This window comes from Acyrthosiphon pisum, chromosome A2 (assembly GCF_005508785.2).
Source record: "Acyrthosiphon pisum isolate AL4f chromosome A2, pea_aphid_22Mar2018_4r6ur, whole genome shotgun sequence".
Classification (NCBI taxonomy): domain Eukaryota; kingdom Metazoa; phylum Arthropoda; class Insecta; order Hemiptera; family Aphididae; genus Acyrthosiphon; species Acyrthosiphon pisum.
This window is the reverse complement of record NC_042495.1, coordinates 111,220,277-111,239,426: the sequence shown is the minus strand read 5'-3', so window position 1 is coordinate 111,239,426 and position 19,150 is coordinate 111,220,277. Positions and strand designations below refer to the sequence as shown.

The 19,150-nt window shown below is 28.2% G+C and overlaps 1 protein-coding gene across 1 annotated transcript in view; it reads left to right on the top strand.

The window, feature by feature from the left end:
- The first annotated feature begins 18,669 nt into the window (after positions 1 to 18,669).
- Positions 18,670 to 19,150, top strand: part of LOC100167311 (zinc finger protein 593) — a 37,887-nt gene continuing 37,406 nt past the window's right edge. The window contains exon 1 of the mRNA XM_029489563.1: positions 18,670 to 18,690. Coding sequence (XP_029345423.1) covers positions 18,685 to 18,690 — 6 coding nt within the window. The 5' untranslated portion in view covers positions 18,670 to 18,684. The remainder of the gene's footprint in view (positions 18,691 to 19,150) is intronic.

Sequence of the window (19,150 nt, the reverse complement as noted above, 5' to 3'; positions counted from 1 at the left end):
CAATATAACCCGCAGAACATAAAAATATGAAATAATCTAATAAGTTTAAATATACAGACCGTGACATTTAATTGTAATTTACAATTTATTTGTTTATTTTATTTTACAATGTTCATCAAGTATCAACACATGCAATATTTATTATTTTTCGAGGAAATTATTATATACGTAACCTTACACACGTTGCTCGCCGAGCCATAAACACTTAATTTTTTTTACACAAGCTTATATTAATCCCATTACGATATGCACTACACGATACAATGCAAACAACACAAATTTTATAAATGAAAATAATGTTACCCTTATATTTACAACTTGATTGATGTCAGTCAGACAGACAATATTCAAAAGGGTTACATAGAAACTACCTTAACCACATAATATAAAGTATATATAATTATTACCTACAAACTTTGTATAAACAGTTTTTGACAAACAGTTGATAAATTGTTATTGCAAAAACAACAAATTAAAAAAATAATACATTATTTTAAAAACTTATTAGTGCTAAGTTTAGAAATTGGTTTAATGTTAATTTGTTAAGTCACGATTTTAAAACAGCAATGGAAGCAAATATACATACACATTTGAATAGTTGTGGCAATATCTACTTTGTCTACTTATTATAATATCTAGGTACTTATTTTTTCAATCAAAAACTTATTATTGAGTTTTATTTTTCTACCTAAACAACAAAGATATTAGTTGTCAAAATATAAAATCCAACATTACAGTGAGTATATTTTATTTTATCTTAAACTAAAATCGTATTAAACTAAGTGAAAACTTATTAAACTTTCAGAAAGTAAATATAGGTACCATATATTTTTTAAATATTTTATTTAGATTTTCCTACCTCGTTTGTCTTCGTCAAAAACTTTTTATTACCTTTTTGAACCTCTATTTTGAAAATTATTAGCAAATAGCATAATTATAATTTTATTTAGTTAATACTAACTTGCTTTTGATTGTTTTATTTAAACATATTTTAATTTATGTTCCCGACTTCTCCAAACAATTATTTAAATGGTCCATGACTAATTTCATTGTGTACATATAGAATTATGAACTTTAGAATTTTCAACAAAATTAAATTAATAATTGCTTTATTCAACGGCCGCGCCTATACACGGTTTCGGCGATATAAAACGATATAAAACTTATTTAGAAAAAACTTATTGGCATAGACAAACTTAGTAAGACATCCGGTATAATTCAATCGAATTAGAGTACCTAAGTCTAACTGATATTATATAATATATTTAAAAAAAAAAAATACAATAAAGTAAAACTTACAAATTTGTATTACTATTTGGCGTTGAAAACAAAAAACTTCATTTTTTTAATATATACCTAATTTGACACTGTACACGATATGCGTTATATACACATTGTGTTTTGGTTTATATATATTGTAAAATCTCAAAGTAGGTGACTAGATTTTTGTGTGTAGGTATTTAAGATTGCCCAACAACCAAACAAAAAATATTACAAAATTTTACTAGGTATAAATGAATACAACATCTATAGTGTTATTTTAATGGACAAATATTTTTTACCAACACTTGACAAACATAATTTAACTGTCAAAAATAAGATAAGAAAAGTTAATCCAACGAAAAAAACTTAGAATATATACAGAATTTAATTCAAAACATTACATTTATACAGGTTCGTTGTGCTCAGCTAGGGATAAGTGGAAAACTAATTTCCTTTATCTGTAATTTATGTATGCGCCTATTGCGAAATAAATTTTCTGGATATAGACTAAATAATATTATAGTTAATTCCTGTGTAAATTATGTATTTAATAGATTTTATTTCGAAACAAAACGAATTAATGAATAATTAGTTTTCATATTAAGCCATCAAGGTATATCATTTGACTAATTGTTATTAATGATAATATTTCAAAAAAGTGATAAACAGTTTATTAAAAGAATAAAAAAACGAAGTGTGAAACTTATGAACTCAGTATTATAGTTTTTAATACCAGTAAGGAATCAAGGTCGGAGAGTGTTGAACCATGGACTATGAATATAATAGTTCGTTATATCATCGCCCATCGGTGTGGTATAGTTTGTCGGCGAGCCCACAATAATTGCATGATTTTCAAAAGTGAATTCGAACTTGACGTTGGATTCTCCTAAATATATCAATTATCAACTAACCCAAGACAATAAATTGTCGTAAGACTGACAAGTGACATTGATGTATTTAAATCTTCAAATAACCATAAACAGAAGAAAATTATATATATACCCATCTAATACCCAGGTAGTAAAATAATAAAGATACTAAAAATAAATATAACAAGCTTGGTATTAACGAAATTAAAGCCCACGACGAAGACGATTGCTTTTATATAATTTTTATATATAAGTTAGTTATATTGTCATCCATCGGATGGCATTTTCAAATAGTTTTATCTAGCAATGTCATAATACATCAATTATAACGATTAACGAGATACCGAAGGAAGCTTGTTTGACGAATGAATAACGTAACTGCATAATATCTAATGAGACAGAAAGAAAGAGCGAGAGTGAGAGTGAGTGAGTGAGAGAGAGAGAGAAAACTGCGTATTTAAAATATCGCACTCAGCTGTAGCCTTCAAATAAGTCAACGTGACCCCCTTTACATAGTTATTAGAAAATGAATTACCATATATATATATAGTATGTCACTGAATTACCTTGAAAAAGAAATTTCAATAAAAAAATAAAAATAAAAATCCGTAGGTATACTTAAAACCATTTCTATAGTCATTACGACGCACGTTGTGTATAAAATCCGTAGATCTTTCGTAAAGATTCTTCTCTAGGTGTTTATATTATCCATCGGCGCGTTTAAAATGAGCTGGAGAGTGGATACGCCACACAACAATAACGCACGCATAATGCAACGTTTGGGGAAGTGCAAACAATATAATATTATATATTATATATACAGCGTTGAGTAATAATAATAAAGCACCTCGTTGTGTCTCGATAAATATACATTATACCGATGGATATTGGATAATAATATGTAAAATATAACTTGAACGAAGGTTTCGGCACGTCGCATATCAAAACAAAAAAAAAACGTGATCGGGTGGCCGCGTGCAAGAGCGTGAAAGACGGTCGTATTCGTTTTATTCGCTTATTAAATACGTATAACGATAATATTGTGTTAAAATACGGTTAGTGTTACATCATTTTGACAACTGTCTACTTTTAAGAGGTCATTCATCGTTTTGTGTATTCGGTAGTATATAAGATATTAGAACAAGACGGACATGACATCAATGAGTCGATTATAATACAAACGTACACAAATACGCTAACTGGCATGTGTGATTATAATATGTAATATGATTGAGAGGGGATAATGCTGCTGCGGCGGCCGGAGAGTTTTCGAACACAAGATGATGAACAGATACCTATCATAATAATATAACAAAATTGCATAAAAACGAAATCATGAGGTGTCTCCCGATCCTAAATACCTAGTATTTTATTTTCTTTCGGGGCAATAATGTGGGCAGTCATGTAAATAATATAATGTACCTATTTATTGAAGTGTGTCTATATCGTTAATTCTATGACGAGTTTTTATTTTTTACAGATCTATGGACTATTATAGGTGCCTACCTATATTTCATAATACACGATTATGAATATATTATATAATTTTGATATAGGTACTTACCTACATTATATTTTTGTTTGGGCCGGGTTATCGGAGTTCAAAAATTCTCAAAACGCATACGCGTGCAACACGCGTTCGAATTAGCCCTTCACGCGAAAACTCATATTATATACCTATTATCTATGCACGCAGCTGACTTTGAAGTTCGCTACTATATACTTACACTGTTTTTTTTGGCACTGGTTGGTTTTTTTCTCTACATTATATTGAACGTCTTCGTACTTCAATATATATTTATGGCACACAGAAAACAATAATAATAACGTGTCGTCATAATTCGATTCCAACCTTCAAACCAGTTTCAACACACATGTACAACATTATATTATATTATACGTACAAATTTTTCCCCATCACACTCCGTATATCACATTATTGCCTTCTACGACTATATAAACAAACAAAAGATACCACTGAATTTCGTGTTAAGGACAAACGGCAGCGAGTTTGCTAAAAATTAAATACGATTTTTCAAGTTGCTAAAACTACTATACGGTACGAAACGATACGTTACGTGCAGCAGTCATACAGATGGTGTATTATTGGTTTAACCTAGAAATATTATTTTTATTGTAAATATATTATATTATTAACAAATTAATGGACGGCCGTGAACAATTTGTCGGAATCACATAAGTGTGAACAATTAATATGCACAACATGATTTATCAAAGTATAAATATTCGCAAAAACAAAAACTACACGACTATAAAGAGGTAGAACATACTTTAGATTCTGAGCGGAGCGTGGGAGCGGCTATAAGTTTTTTTTTCAAAAATCGGCATGCTCTATGCATCACATACGTTCGAAATTTAACAAAAATAATACAGACTTTTTCAATTTGTATAGAAATGTCATAAACATAGAAAAAATGTCCGTAAATGCATATTTTAAACACAAGGATTTGAGAATTTGAGCCCACACCACTTATTATTATACATTAGGTATCACTTACTACACATACTATACGTCACATACATATTACTGGAAGTAGCAATGTATTTCAACAAGTTATGGTAAATTTAACTATATATAATTAATAAAACGAAATAAATTAAATATTGTACTTTTTATGTTTTAGATCCTGATATTATTTTTCTTTAGTGACATTTACTTACATTTTGTCCAACGACATCAGTCAGCAATTGATTATAAATAGTGGATTAAAATAATAAATGTCTCCAAAGACCAAGAGTTTTACATTCACCATTCATAATCAATTTCTGTAGTCGAACTTACCAAACTCATATTCCTATGTGTATACGTATTATATTTATACGTTATCAGTAAGGTACCTGCCTAATAAATTATAGCTATTACCGTCCATCCAGTATGACTTTATTTTTTTATTTTTTTTATATAATATATCATATATTATTAAATATTTAACTATATATAGTTATGAAGTAGGTACACGAAAATATGTAAACGATATTCGATGAATAAATCAAAGGTCATTAATAACGAGATAAAGTTAAAGTGTTAGTTTTAAACACTGTGAATATGAGTACAGTGTTCTCGCACGGTTGTAGATAGGTATATTATATTTTATCCATAAAACCGTATAGGTTAACCATTGATTATAAATACTAGTATTAATAAATTTATAATCAATGGCTTAACCTATACGGTTATTCAACTTTCGAAATAATACCAATTTCAAACTATATACATAATTTATAAACAGTTGTATTAAGTAGGTAATAATAATAATTACTTACTACATTTTAATAATTAGTTTTAAAAATATTTTTATATACGAACGTTAAAATAGTAAAATATTTAAAATGTATTACAAGGTAAAACCGTAAGACGAAAAAAGTTCATTGAAATAATATTTTTTATTTTATATTCTTGTACAAAGTACAAACACATACTATTATTTTGTCAGTGTGACATTATAATAAATCATTATTTGTATTAAGTTATAAACATTCTATAAAAAAAAAAATTATTAGCTTTAACACTATTTTTCAATGCATGATAGCCAATTAGTCGTCTCGGCAGTTCAAAACATTTGTACATACAATTATACAAATACAAAGGTAGATGAGTACATATTATATCAATTATTAAACTGCACTAAAAAAAATGTAATACTTATTAATTATAATCAATTTGTTGTATTTTCAAGGACAGTTATTACAATAGTGCCGAGAATAATGTTTTACACCAGAGATTTGGAATTGTTTGCAAAATACTTGGCGATATGACAGACTTGACATATACATTCTATAATAAAACTGCAGGCTACTGAAATAAACGAAAATTAAGATTTCGACGTTATATGTACATATTATCACATATACATATGAAAGATATATTTGACAGCAAAAAAAGTAATTATGAATTTATATAAAATGAGTATAATAGTTTTATTAGGTATAGATAGAATCACATAATATATATATTTGTTAATAATGAAATCCGTTTCTATTTTAAATTCTTATTAATTTAAACATATTTAATCAACTGAACTACAGTATAACATACCGATAATAATTTAAATGTTCCGATAAATTATTTATTATTATACAACGTGTTAGCCAATATCAAGACAATTTCCATCTTACAGTTCCAAATCGTTAAGATAACAAGCGAAAGCATGACAAATGAGAACTAGTTTTGATTTTTGACAATTTATATTATATAGATATCATATAGATAAATGTATATTACGTATACAATGCGTAGTTTTTTGTAGATAATAATATTCGGTAGTCTCTGAAATACACTACAGTTAAACATTTTTTATAAATAAGTACTACAATGATTAGAATACTAATACAATACCTATGTGAATTGAATCCAACGTGATCGAAATCGTGCAACTTAAAATGGCCCATTACACAAGGTCGACAAAGTCGTTTGCAGTTAGTGCAGAGACGTGCAGGTTGAAAATTATTATTGTTTACTATCGTGGCAATACAAAATGTTCTAGAAGTCTTAACTTGAAATAGCGACAATGATCATCTGTCCCATGCAACTTCCGCCTTCCCAAGGACACAAGTAAACAGAAAAGCCAAATAACTTACAATGATAACAAGTACACAATAAATGTAGTTTGCAAATTTACCGATTCCATCAGAAATATAGAACAGGTGCCTAATAATGAGGCTTCCAATAAGGATTATTTGGCATAATGGCAAGTTGTTGCTATCATTTTGACGATTTTACTATTGTCCTGGCACAATGGCTTTGAAAGTGAAAAAACGCATTCATTGAATTAGGTTATCGATTACCTAAGAGATGGTGTATGATTCGATCGGTAATCACACGGTATATATATGATATATATTATAGTATAACAACAATGTACGAGAAGTAGGTGGTCGATAACACGCAATGCATAGAACAAATCTTAACAACAAATGGCAAGGTCAATTAAAGGTACTTAATGACAATGTATAAAAATATAAAAATTTTCAAATTAAACTATAATTTTTTTTACCTATATCAAAGTAAAACGCGCAATAATATTTTAGCAAACATAATAATGTATATAAAGCTGCTTTGCATAGAATTGATATGTAGAATCGTAATTCGTAGGTATAGTTATAAGTTAATAACATTTATCTAGATAAATTGAATAGGCAATATCGCACATAATAAATCATAATATATTACAATATACATAAGTCATTTTTCTAATTATGTTCTTATAATTAATGAGAAAAAATTCACTATGATATTATGATTACTTATTATAGACTGCCATATGGGCTTGAAAAACTGGAAATAAACTATTATAAAAGTAACATTCTAAACCTTGATATGAAAGATTCTTATTACACTGTGATTTATTATTAAAAAATTGAATTGGTTAGTTAGTAGTACTTGGAATATAATTTTTTGTAAAAATTAAAATTATTTTTGCTACTTATCCAAGGTTTTAAATAGTGTTTGTTTAATAATTTTAAATTTTAAATTGAATCTGCCACTTTAATTATAATTAGATACCCAATGAACTAATAATTTAAATAATTTAAATATTATTTTATACATATAAACTATTATTACCAACTTATATGAAAAATAATGAAATTCCAACACAAACCGAATAAAGTATAATGTCTCCTTATTATACAATATGAAATAATTAGGTAGATATATTTAAATTTATAGTAAACGAGGAGCGATTTAAATTGCAATTATAAAATACTCATATAATATGTTAATCTAATAGTAAGCGACATATTGTTTGTACAACAATGCAATCTTATAGTGCAAAACTATATAATATGTGAACCTATAACGCTGTTTAACTGTTCAAATATTAAACAAAACATTCAAGTTGTATACAAAATGTATTTTAATGAATCTAGTCTAAAATATTATTTATTTAAGTGTACGTCTTAAAAAAAAAATGACAATACGCCCGAACAATTGTACAAAATGCAACAATACTTATCTTGACATAAAAATTTAAAATTATTAAAACACACTAATATAGAAATTATCAATAACTCGCCTCATTTAAAAACAAGCATTAGTGTAAATTATTGCTAAAATAGTTATGTTTCATATAAAAAATACTGATTTATATTTTAGGTTAATAATATAAGGCGCAATAATCAAGAAACAACTCCAAAAATATTTAAGAATATAATTAGTTTGAAAAATGTTCATTAATTCTTAGCTAAATTACAATAACAATTTAAAAACTTGTACAGATGATAATTTTATGTTATAGTTTAAAAAATCTAATGTATAAAATTCTCGTGTCACAATGTTAGTTACCATACACCTCCGAAACGGCTTGACCGATTTTTATGAAATTTTATATGCATATTCAGTAGGTCTGAGAATCGGCTACTATTTATTTTTCATACCCCTAAGTGATAAGGGTTGTCCAGCAAAAAAAAAATAAAAATAATATTATTAAAACAATAATAGTGTATATTATATTAGATTGGTTGCTATTGGTTAATCTGGCATGTTTGTTGATTTGTATTATTATTTTTTGTCAATATATATAATATACATATATTAATGAATATTTGTGTGTATATTAAACCTCTGGGAAGAAGATAGGCTAATTTAAAAAGGTTAAATTTGGTTTTTTTTATTCATCAGATTTTAGTATACGGTTAGGTTAGGTTAAGATTTTGTATTAATTGATAATATGAGTCCACCGTAGGTGGAATTAAGTTAAAACGACAAACTTGCTATAACTTTGATACTTTAGAGACTTAAGAGTTAATTCTTACACTTACGTAACTACAAACAGCACGGGGTCCGCGATCTACCACAGGTAGATTGCCTACCTGATAATATACTGCTGCGAATCAGAATTTTCATTCCGGGCGATAAAAAAGTTAAGATAAATCTAGAACAACATACACCGAATATTAAATAACGCAGTTTGAGTCATATACAGTTTGTATATTTAACGGGTAACGAAGTGCACGGGATCAGCTAATAATAATATATAAATACATAATAACTATATATATTGAAAGAAAAAGTAACTTCTTTAAACACTGATTACCAGATGACAGCATATTATACATATAATATATTATATATTGCACAATTAGATACACAAAATAGATGCTTAGGTTGTCAGAAGAATCCGGAACATATAATTGTATAGTTTACTCGAAATACAAATGAAATAAAATAGCATTCAAACGTAAATGCCCATAAGTGCAAATATATAGGTACCTAGGTACAAGCGTTTTTAATCATTATTTTAAAGAAATAGATAATACATTTTATTGACATTTGATTTTATTGCGCATAAACATTAAACTTTAAATGAAAATATTTTCATACTTTAAAACGGGTAAGACAATAGGCAGGTACTTGAACAATTTGTCCCAAGTATTTCAATATATTATATTAAATTTTGTAATTCCTAACATTGATAATACTCCTTAAATATGAGGGTGTGAATACTAACTAGCAATTAATAATTTTATTAATATTCAAGTAAAACGAATAAAACACAGAATAATGTAAAACGAACCATAGCTATAATATAATTTGTGAGAAATAGTTTACAGTTATGCGATCCGAGTAACAATATTATTAGCTTTCTACGTTTTTTTCCTGGTCTTTTAATATATAGGTACGTCCGAATTTGTATGTGCAGATATTATATTATATTATACAGCCTGCGATCCGGTGATATATTATGTATTTAAGTGTCTATAACTAGTAACTAGGTACTATAATACATTTATATTTTTAAATAACTTATAAGTATATCTAACATGTAATACAATAATATGGATAGTAGACTTCAATAAACTGTAAGCGAATATGCTTAATATCTTAATATAAAAACGCTGCAGTATATATACCATGGTTACAAAATATAGCAACTTACCCAGCGGTTAAATAACAAAATTTGATAGGGACTTGGTAGGTTATTTGAGACAAAATAAACCTGTCTCGCCACATTATACCGATGTTTACCATTGAGTAATGGCGGTAAATTACACAGTATATTGTAACAAAAATATATATTATATATAGAATACTATTATTATTTTTACTCAACTCTACTTCAATAAGTGGTGTGTTTTGCAACAAACAGTGGATTATTTTTCCGTTTGGTGGACTTGAGCAACGGTGGTGCTTGGCTAACGAAATAGGTATCTACTACCTTCCCTTCCAAGTATCAGACGTTTGTTATATTTCGACAGAAATAATTTAAAAGGGTGATATTGATATACCTAAAAATATTGACCTAAAACAGCCACAGAGTGAAATTAGGTAAGTATTTAATATTTATACATTTTTGTATTTCTTATCGGTTACAGAAAACTTTTAAGTGCAAATGGTTAGCCAATTTTGATAACACTTTTTTTATTTTTACTCATCAGTAAATAAATATAAATCATTGTTGATTAAAAACTCGAATGTCATTTAAATTTTAAACCATATTCAATAAAACGTTATAGAAGTGAATAAATATTCAAACACGCATAAAATATAGGTTAGATTTAATGTATTATTCATTCACATGAATAAAAAATCTCAATACTATATTATTATATAAATATAAATTAATTAAGCATGCGACGTTCCGGGAAATTTGTGAGCTGAAAAGAAAAAAAAATTACGATTTAGAGTACCCAAATTTGGACAAAGATGACGATTAAGATAGCGCCCTTGGAAATTTTAACGCCAATATAATGAAATGGGGAAAAAGAAAAAATTCAAATATACAATGGCGTCGCTGCAGCCGCGATGCGCGAGTTATGAACGACTACTGACGAAGGTCAGGATCACCCGACTGCGGTAGGCACCAGGTATACTTTCCGAGCACGGCAGACCATCAACACGGGAAAAAAACGTATGCACACACCGCGGTGCAAGCCCAGTCGTGGAAATAAAATATTGTTGTAGCAAACGTTTAACCGGATATTGGGATATGTATAAACAATATCGCGCTAACAAACAATCCGTGGTGTCAAAGAAAAAGAAATAAAAACACATCGCAGTTTGTATACTACTATATAGTTTGGTTTATACCAAATGGTCAAATACTCAAATATACCAGAGCACGGACAGAACAGCTTGAATAAGCTGATTAAGATGCAATAAAAAGATATTAACTTTTGAGGCCTAAATATAATATATAGGAGCCCCGTTCCTATTAATACAATTATTCAAACATTGTCGGCAGAATAAAATCAAAATATTTATTCGACATGGAATATATGTGTAAAAGTTGTCAGTGAACCGATTGTAAAATCAAACATATACATAAAATAGAGTACCTATACCTAATATTGTATAATATAGTGTTCTATAGTCCATAGAAAAGCAATGACCATATGGAATATACGTGTGTAGTAACACGTTATCTATTTAAATATTACATAAGAAGTCGTTATGTAATTCTCATAAATTATTTACTGCATTTTTGGACCGAATTGAAAATTTTGAAATTGTCTATAAAGGGAGCAATTTTAAATTGTAACCTTCATCATAATACACCCGAAAATTGAACAAAAGCGCATTCACGTGTTATTTTAATCATTTACTCATTTAGTTCAAGAATGTTTTTTTTTTTTACAAACGTTTTAACTGTATTTTGGTGGGATTATATGCAACACAATAATATATTATCGAATCAAGCAGTCCCCCAACAAATAATACCTATCTACAGATCCTTTGTACATACAAAACCGTGCACCGCAAATATTGTTACAAGAGTGGCGCAACGACACGCGATTGTAGATATTATGCATTATTATTATATACCTAGTACCTATTATAATATATTATTGGTATTGGTCTCGGGCACGCCATCGACAGTTTGTTACCGCTGTAGTCCGTCCTCAGATGTGCGCATTGCAATTACGGCGATGCCCGATCGATTATTCGAATCGTCGCGTCGTTCAGCTAAAATCCAACTACAACGATGTATATAAAAAAAATTGTATAATAATATCGTGATATAGGTACAACCGGCCGATGAACATTAAATAACCAGTGATTTCTTGCTGAAAATGTCCAACAAAAAATCATAATAATATTATAGACACACACACCGGGCTGTAAAGAAAATAATTTGGTATTATCGGTTGATTGATAATACTATTTAATATATTATATATTATATATATCGAACCTAGAGCGGTTTTATATAATATACAACTAAACAATTTGATATTTTTTTAATTTATTCGGTTTTCAAACGAAATAATTCACTGTACGTAATATTTGTACAAAGTTGTACATTATATTATTATGTATACGTATAGAGTAGTATATGTATGTATACGCTGTTCTATGTTTTCTCGTTTAGATATTTTTTTTTGTCGACAGCTGATTACAGATGAACTATTATAATAATGGCTGTTTGTAAGCTTGACGCATCAAACAACGACAACACAAGGAAAAATACTTAAGAATACCAAAAAGTTACCTACTACAATGGCGAATCGCCAATAAATAGAGGTGAACAAACTGAAACACGAGCAATGTTTTTCCTCGACAATATATTAATATTACCACGTTCAAAAAACTATTGTGTCTGTACATTTATCATTTCTAAATATAAATTAATATTTATTAATATTCTTATCTATTATATTATTATTATCGTTTATATTATTACTACCTATTGTTATTACTTATTGTTAATACCCTTCGGTCGTGCATGCTACATAATATTACGTGTTTTATATAGACATGAAATAACTACATTACCAATGGTAACCTTTTAAAACAAATTATGGATTACAACGCTTGAGAAAAGTCAAATAAAAGTTTAAAAAACACATTATTTTCTGCTTTATATTCGGTTCCGGTTGATGGGTGCGATGCAAACACTGTCTGCGCGGGCCCTATATTGGTCCCCGTGACAAATAGCGAATAAATCGTGGAGGGGTCGCGAAAACAATGATTAATATTACGATAATGACTGTTGTATATTATAATATTATATATATAGAGAGAGAGAGATAGAGAGAGAGGTACACATCCACACACAGTAACAATTAATAACATGATAATAATAATTAATAACCTTAAGAAAAAAAATCAACCTCAACGATGACCAATGGCCGTAAATCAAATTATCGAACCTACACACGAACGGTAATAACGAACATGATAATTATTGTGCGCTGGAACATTGGTTGAAAACTGTGGACAAGGTCGGATATCCTAAGGTCTGCATAATATGGCGTAATGCGTGATATATTCAACGACTGATATAATCAGTCATCGAATCCAATCGGGCATCGGATCATTATATACAAAGAGATGCGCTTCTTTATATATTATCGTACTTATCATACTTATCATGAAGTGTGGGGATCGCCTGTAGGCAACATTTTATTATTATACGTCCCTATTCCGGGCGGTACTCGAGACAGTACCCTTCAAATCCAATCTTAAAAAAAAAAATTGTAAGCAAAAAAAAATCTCATATAACTATGTATGTAGGTACACGATAAACATTGAAATGTTAAACAATAAAAAAAATATATTCCTTGAATTTAAAAAAAATATATTAGACTTAAATAAAACAGTTAATATTAATTTACCCAAAATACATATTCGACACAAGACAAGAATACACATGACTACGCAATGCCTGAAGGACACATAATTAAATATATTATATTAACGCTTGGATACACACCTGACCAGCAGAAACTTTACATAACACACGTGTATTAAAATAATATAAGTATATAATTATAAATTAACAAGCAATATTATATTGAAGTAAACGCAGATTTTATTCAAAAGCTAGTTATTTTCTTTAAATAAAATAATTAAATTAAATTAAAACAGTGCGAAGGTTATTAATTAGTAAGTTCATGAATAATTGTTATAGTTACCTATATAATATATCAACAATACACCACTGAATATTAATCACAAATAACAATTCTCACCCTTCTCACCGATTTCATAATAACATTTTTTACTATCTTCTATAAATAAATGTAAGTATAGAGTTCCAGTATTAATTTAAATCAAAAACAAGGAGAGATTTTATTACGACAAATTATATTTTGTATATAACTCTGTACATAAAACTATACTATAGTTTGAAAAAATGTCTATCGTAATTATGTATTATTTATTAAAATCCTAAAGTTCAAACCGCACCAAAAGCTGTAGTGGCAGATTCGTATTATTCTATAATTGCCAGCAGTTAAGCCGGTATTATATAATTGGTTTTAATGATTTATATAAGTATTATATTTATTTCCACGCAACTGAAGAAAATGATATTACAATATTATTAATTAATCGATGTATTTAAGTAGTTAATAAGATTACTAGCAGCTAGTTTAGCTATAATACCACGGTCACCGGTAATATAAATACATAATTTTGATAATTTCTCCGCACTCCCCAAATTTAACGCCCTAGGCGTGTGCCGTGTTGACCCTGACTATAATAAATTAAAGTATAGGGCAAGCACAATAATCTTTGAAATCGTTTGTTTGAATTTGAAGAAACACGATTAAATAAAATATTTCCTAAATCATAATTATTATAATTAATTTTTAAAAACTATATAATATAATACCTATCACGTATTTTACAGAGTAAATATTATATTATAATAAATTAGCCAATAGGTAGATCATGCGTTCTACGATTAAATAATATCGTACCTAATTGGTAGTTACCTACCTAAGTTCATAAAATCAAAATGTATTGCTTATAAGTACTCAATACTCATGCTTTTTTCCCTATGAATTGCAATGCCGTTAACTCCAAGATGACAACACGAAAACCCATGTATAAATTATATATAATATAAATTTGTTTTTTAGGCTTTCAGTGTTTATTTTCTGGAACTTATTCAGAAAACTTTGATGAACTTGTTGAATTTTACCACGATACTGACAAGCTAACAATTTAAACTTAAAGCTGAACTACATATATGGTATACCAAACTTAATAAGAATGTAAAATATCCAAAAAATTGTTTAGAAGCGTTGAGACAGTGTGATAAAAAAATATTTCCCAATATACATTTTCTATTAAAAATACACTTTACACTTTACACTTTATGCACTTTACCTGTTTCAACATCCACCCACGAGAGAACTTTTTCTTGTCTCAAAAGATTGAAATCTTATCTACGAAAAACAATGACTGAAGTATTATCTGAATATTAAAATAAAAATTTATATACATTTTTTTGGTTTTAGACTCGACTTAATGGCTTAGCTATGTTAGCTGTTCATAAAGAAATTCCACTAACAGCAGAAGAAGTTTTAAATAAATTGAGCAAAAAATCAAGAGAACTAGATTTTGTTCTTTAATTTTTGAATATATATTGTATATTAGTATAATAGTTTCTCTGATAGTTATTTAAATCTATAAATTGAATTTTTTAATGATTAAAAAAAAAAAAAATGGTTGTTAGGTAAAAAACTAGCTCCTTCAATTTTACTTGAAAACTCTCCCCCCAAATAAATTTTCTGAGCACGCCCCTGATATAGTATAGACCTAATATAACCTAATAATTTTCGAGATAATAAGGGTTGGTTGTTAAAATATAATGATACAATTTACCAAACTAAATTTTCAATCACAAACATTAGGAATATAATGTATCATCCAATTCCAATTTTAGTTTAATGACAATAATGCACAGATGTAGCAGCAGCACTAGTTTCTTTATGATTACAGATGAGGACAACGACGACACTTAATCATTACAGACTTTGATTCTACTGTACCTACAAAATACATCGTGAACACGATATTTTGGTAGAATTAATCCGTGTGACGGAATGAAATTAATAAGTATGTACCTACCTTATTAACCCAAACATTTCGATAACGAGGATAAATTTCGTAACAAATTATTAAGTAGCTATAAGTAGTAAGTACTAGGTACAGACCGAATTAACGTCAACATTCGATAACGAATGCACTTAAATCATACGACACATTACATTGCATTAATGCATTATACTATGTTATACACGCATAATATCGATCCAATATATTATAAGCAAATTGACATTGTAACGTTTAAAATAATATAAAATGTTTTTACAACATTACAAAGAGTAACTACTTTACTCGAAGTGTGCAAATTACAGTATATTTATTATTTTATTCACAATAATCATTAATTACTATACAATGATGAATGAGGATGCATTTAGTAGGTAACGTTATGCATATTTTGTAAATAATATAAATATAATAAAATAATTGATAATTTTCATACAATTATAACAATACATGATATAGCGATATAAGTAACTTTACTATTCGATTACAAAACGGAACCAACTTTGTTAAAAATCACCTGGTATATATCTAATTTGGAAAAAAATTAGGATGATCAATCAATATAATATTTAAATACTATTAATACTTAATAGTCAATGTAACTACGAATAAAATACATTGAGTTTCAAAACCGCTAACCAAATAAGATGTTTTTTACGCGACTATTGAAAAAAAAAATGTTAGACAAGAAATATTATATTTTAAATTTTGTTAATGATACATGGGTACGAGTTTACAAAAATGAAAGGTCAATAAACAGAAAATGTACGTGTGTTGCAGATTAAAACGAGAAAACCTATTGAAGAACACCAATCACTACTGTGGTATGTTGAGCAAGGTATTCGAATAAACTATTATTTATGATTCTATAATATTATATTGTATAAAATAATATTTTTGTATCTTATAGGATATATAACGAGCTACAATAACCACGCGTATTACGATATTAGATTGAATTTACAAGATCACATATGATTCTAGATCTTAAATAATTAATTCATAGTCCACAATATTTTCTTCGTTTATATTGTATATCCTATAATCTATAGTCTATACTTATATGTTATATTATTATTATTATTAATTTATTAGTTAGTGTTACATTGAACTATATATGTATGTATACGATATATTGGAACGTTTCATGTCGAGAGTGTATGCAAACAAAAATATATACCTAATACGTCATTTAAATTATATTAATTTTTCCGAAACCGGATCAAAAACCGAGAAGAAAACAATGAATAAATATTCAAATAGCGCATACCTATCAACAGCGTGTAACACGGGAAGCACTCCTTTATACCAGCTATAATGTTAATCGTAAACATAGCATTTATACCAAAGGCGTCTCCGGGGGCTGTAGCTCACCCCGACATTTTAGAACAATTCCAGTGAACTATTAAATATGTAAAATTTGAACATGTATTAAAATTTTAATTTATATGAAAGTTGCACCAAAAATCTAAAATGTTTTACACCCACGGCATCAGCATACTAAACTTATGAAGGATCCTAGTTGAACCTCCCCTATTTAAAAAATTATCCACCCCTCTCAAAATAAAAATCCTGACTATACAACTGAAAGACATCACAGCATTCTCTGCACATTTTTTGAAATGCTGCCACCAACTCAAAGACCACCAGGTACCGCGCCAAAATAATATAATAACGTGAAGTATGCATCGCGGCTTCTAGTCAATTCTACATCATTGTAGTGGAAAGGTAAACAGTATAATATTAATTTATAAAACATTAATACAATAATACCTAAACATATATGGATGGTATATACGCACACACATTACGACGGCGCGTGAATTTTGTGACACAGACCTACCTCTACTACCACACATCTATTTAAACAATATTATTATTATTATTATTATTATATTCCGTCTAGAGGCACACTTTCGTTTTCCGATATTCAATTAAGAATTCTCGACAGGACCGTTACGACATAGACGTAATGGAGTAATGTGCATACAATATAAATACATATACACATACATACATACATACATACATACATACATACATACATACATACATACATACAGTTACAGTCAGAAACTTGACCTAAAACCATTAGTATTTTTTTTTTATATGATAGGTACACGTCCTGCTGGCAATGCATCATTATTATATCAAATATCCCGAATAAATATATAATTACCGAACACCTACGGAAAACAAACAACGCAAGAAATATCATCCGAATAGAAACTCCTGTAGATAAATATTGGCGCGTCAGTTTAAATAATATTATTATATTATATGATTCGCGGCTGCTGCAGCGGCGTTTTGTTCAGTCAACACGACCTAGTAGTACCGACCGCCTTAGATATACAATCTATACCAATGTTTGGAAACGTCCGCAAACACAATATTGCATATTTAAATTTGTTTTGATTGTGAGTACGTATTTAACTAATAACTACATAACACGAGGAAAGATTCTCATAAAGCCATAACCTACCTACATCGAAATAATTCTATGTACTGTGTAGTTACGATGGGAGAGACCGGACGGTTCGCCGCTGTACGAAATAATATCGAGTGTCTGTATGACGTATACTATTATATATATATATATATATATATAAAGTATATGACGTATATCTCATTGAAATATTTTAATGTATTCATATTTCAACGACTGTATAATAAAGGTGGTCAAGGTAATACGAAATAGTACACAGCGCGTTACTGCAGACGACTGACGAGTCTTCTATACTCCATATGACAGTAAATATAATATTTTTTATATATTTATATATTATTATATATAGTTATTACCTGTATGACTGTATTAGTGTATTACTATATTTATTTATTTATAAGATTAAAAGTTTATAGAAGTACCTAGTAAGATGTTAGTTTATAAACATAAGAAAACCGTTAGTATTAAAAACACAATGATTATTTTTTATTAATATTCCAGTTCGTTTAATTAAATTAACATACGTAAAATCGTGTAAAAAATTGGATCTCCTCCATTTTTTTAATGTGTTTAATATTAGAACCAAAAATTATAAGTACTCAACATCTAAAATACTATAAGAAGGTATTAGACTAAAATAAGCATACAATATTCAGTTGAAATATAATATTATGTACTATACATTTTTCAATGTGTATACTGTAAAAATGTATTTTAAAAGAAATTCGAATGAAATTAAAAATTAAAATTGTTAAACATTGATGA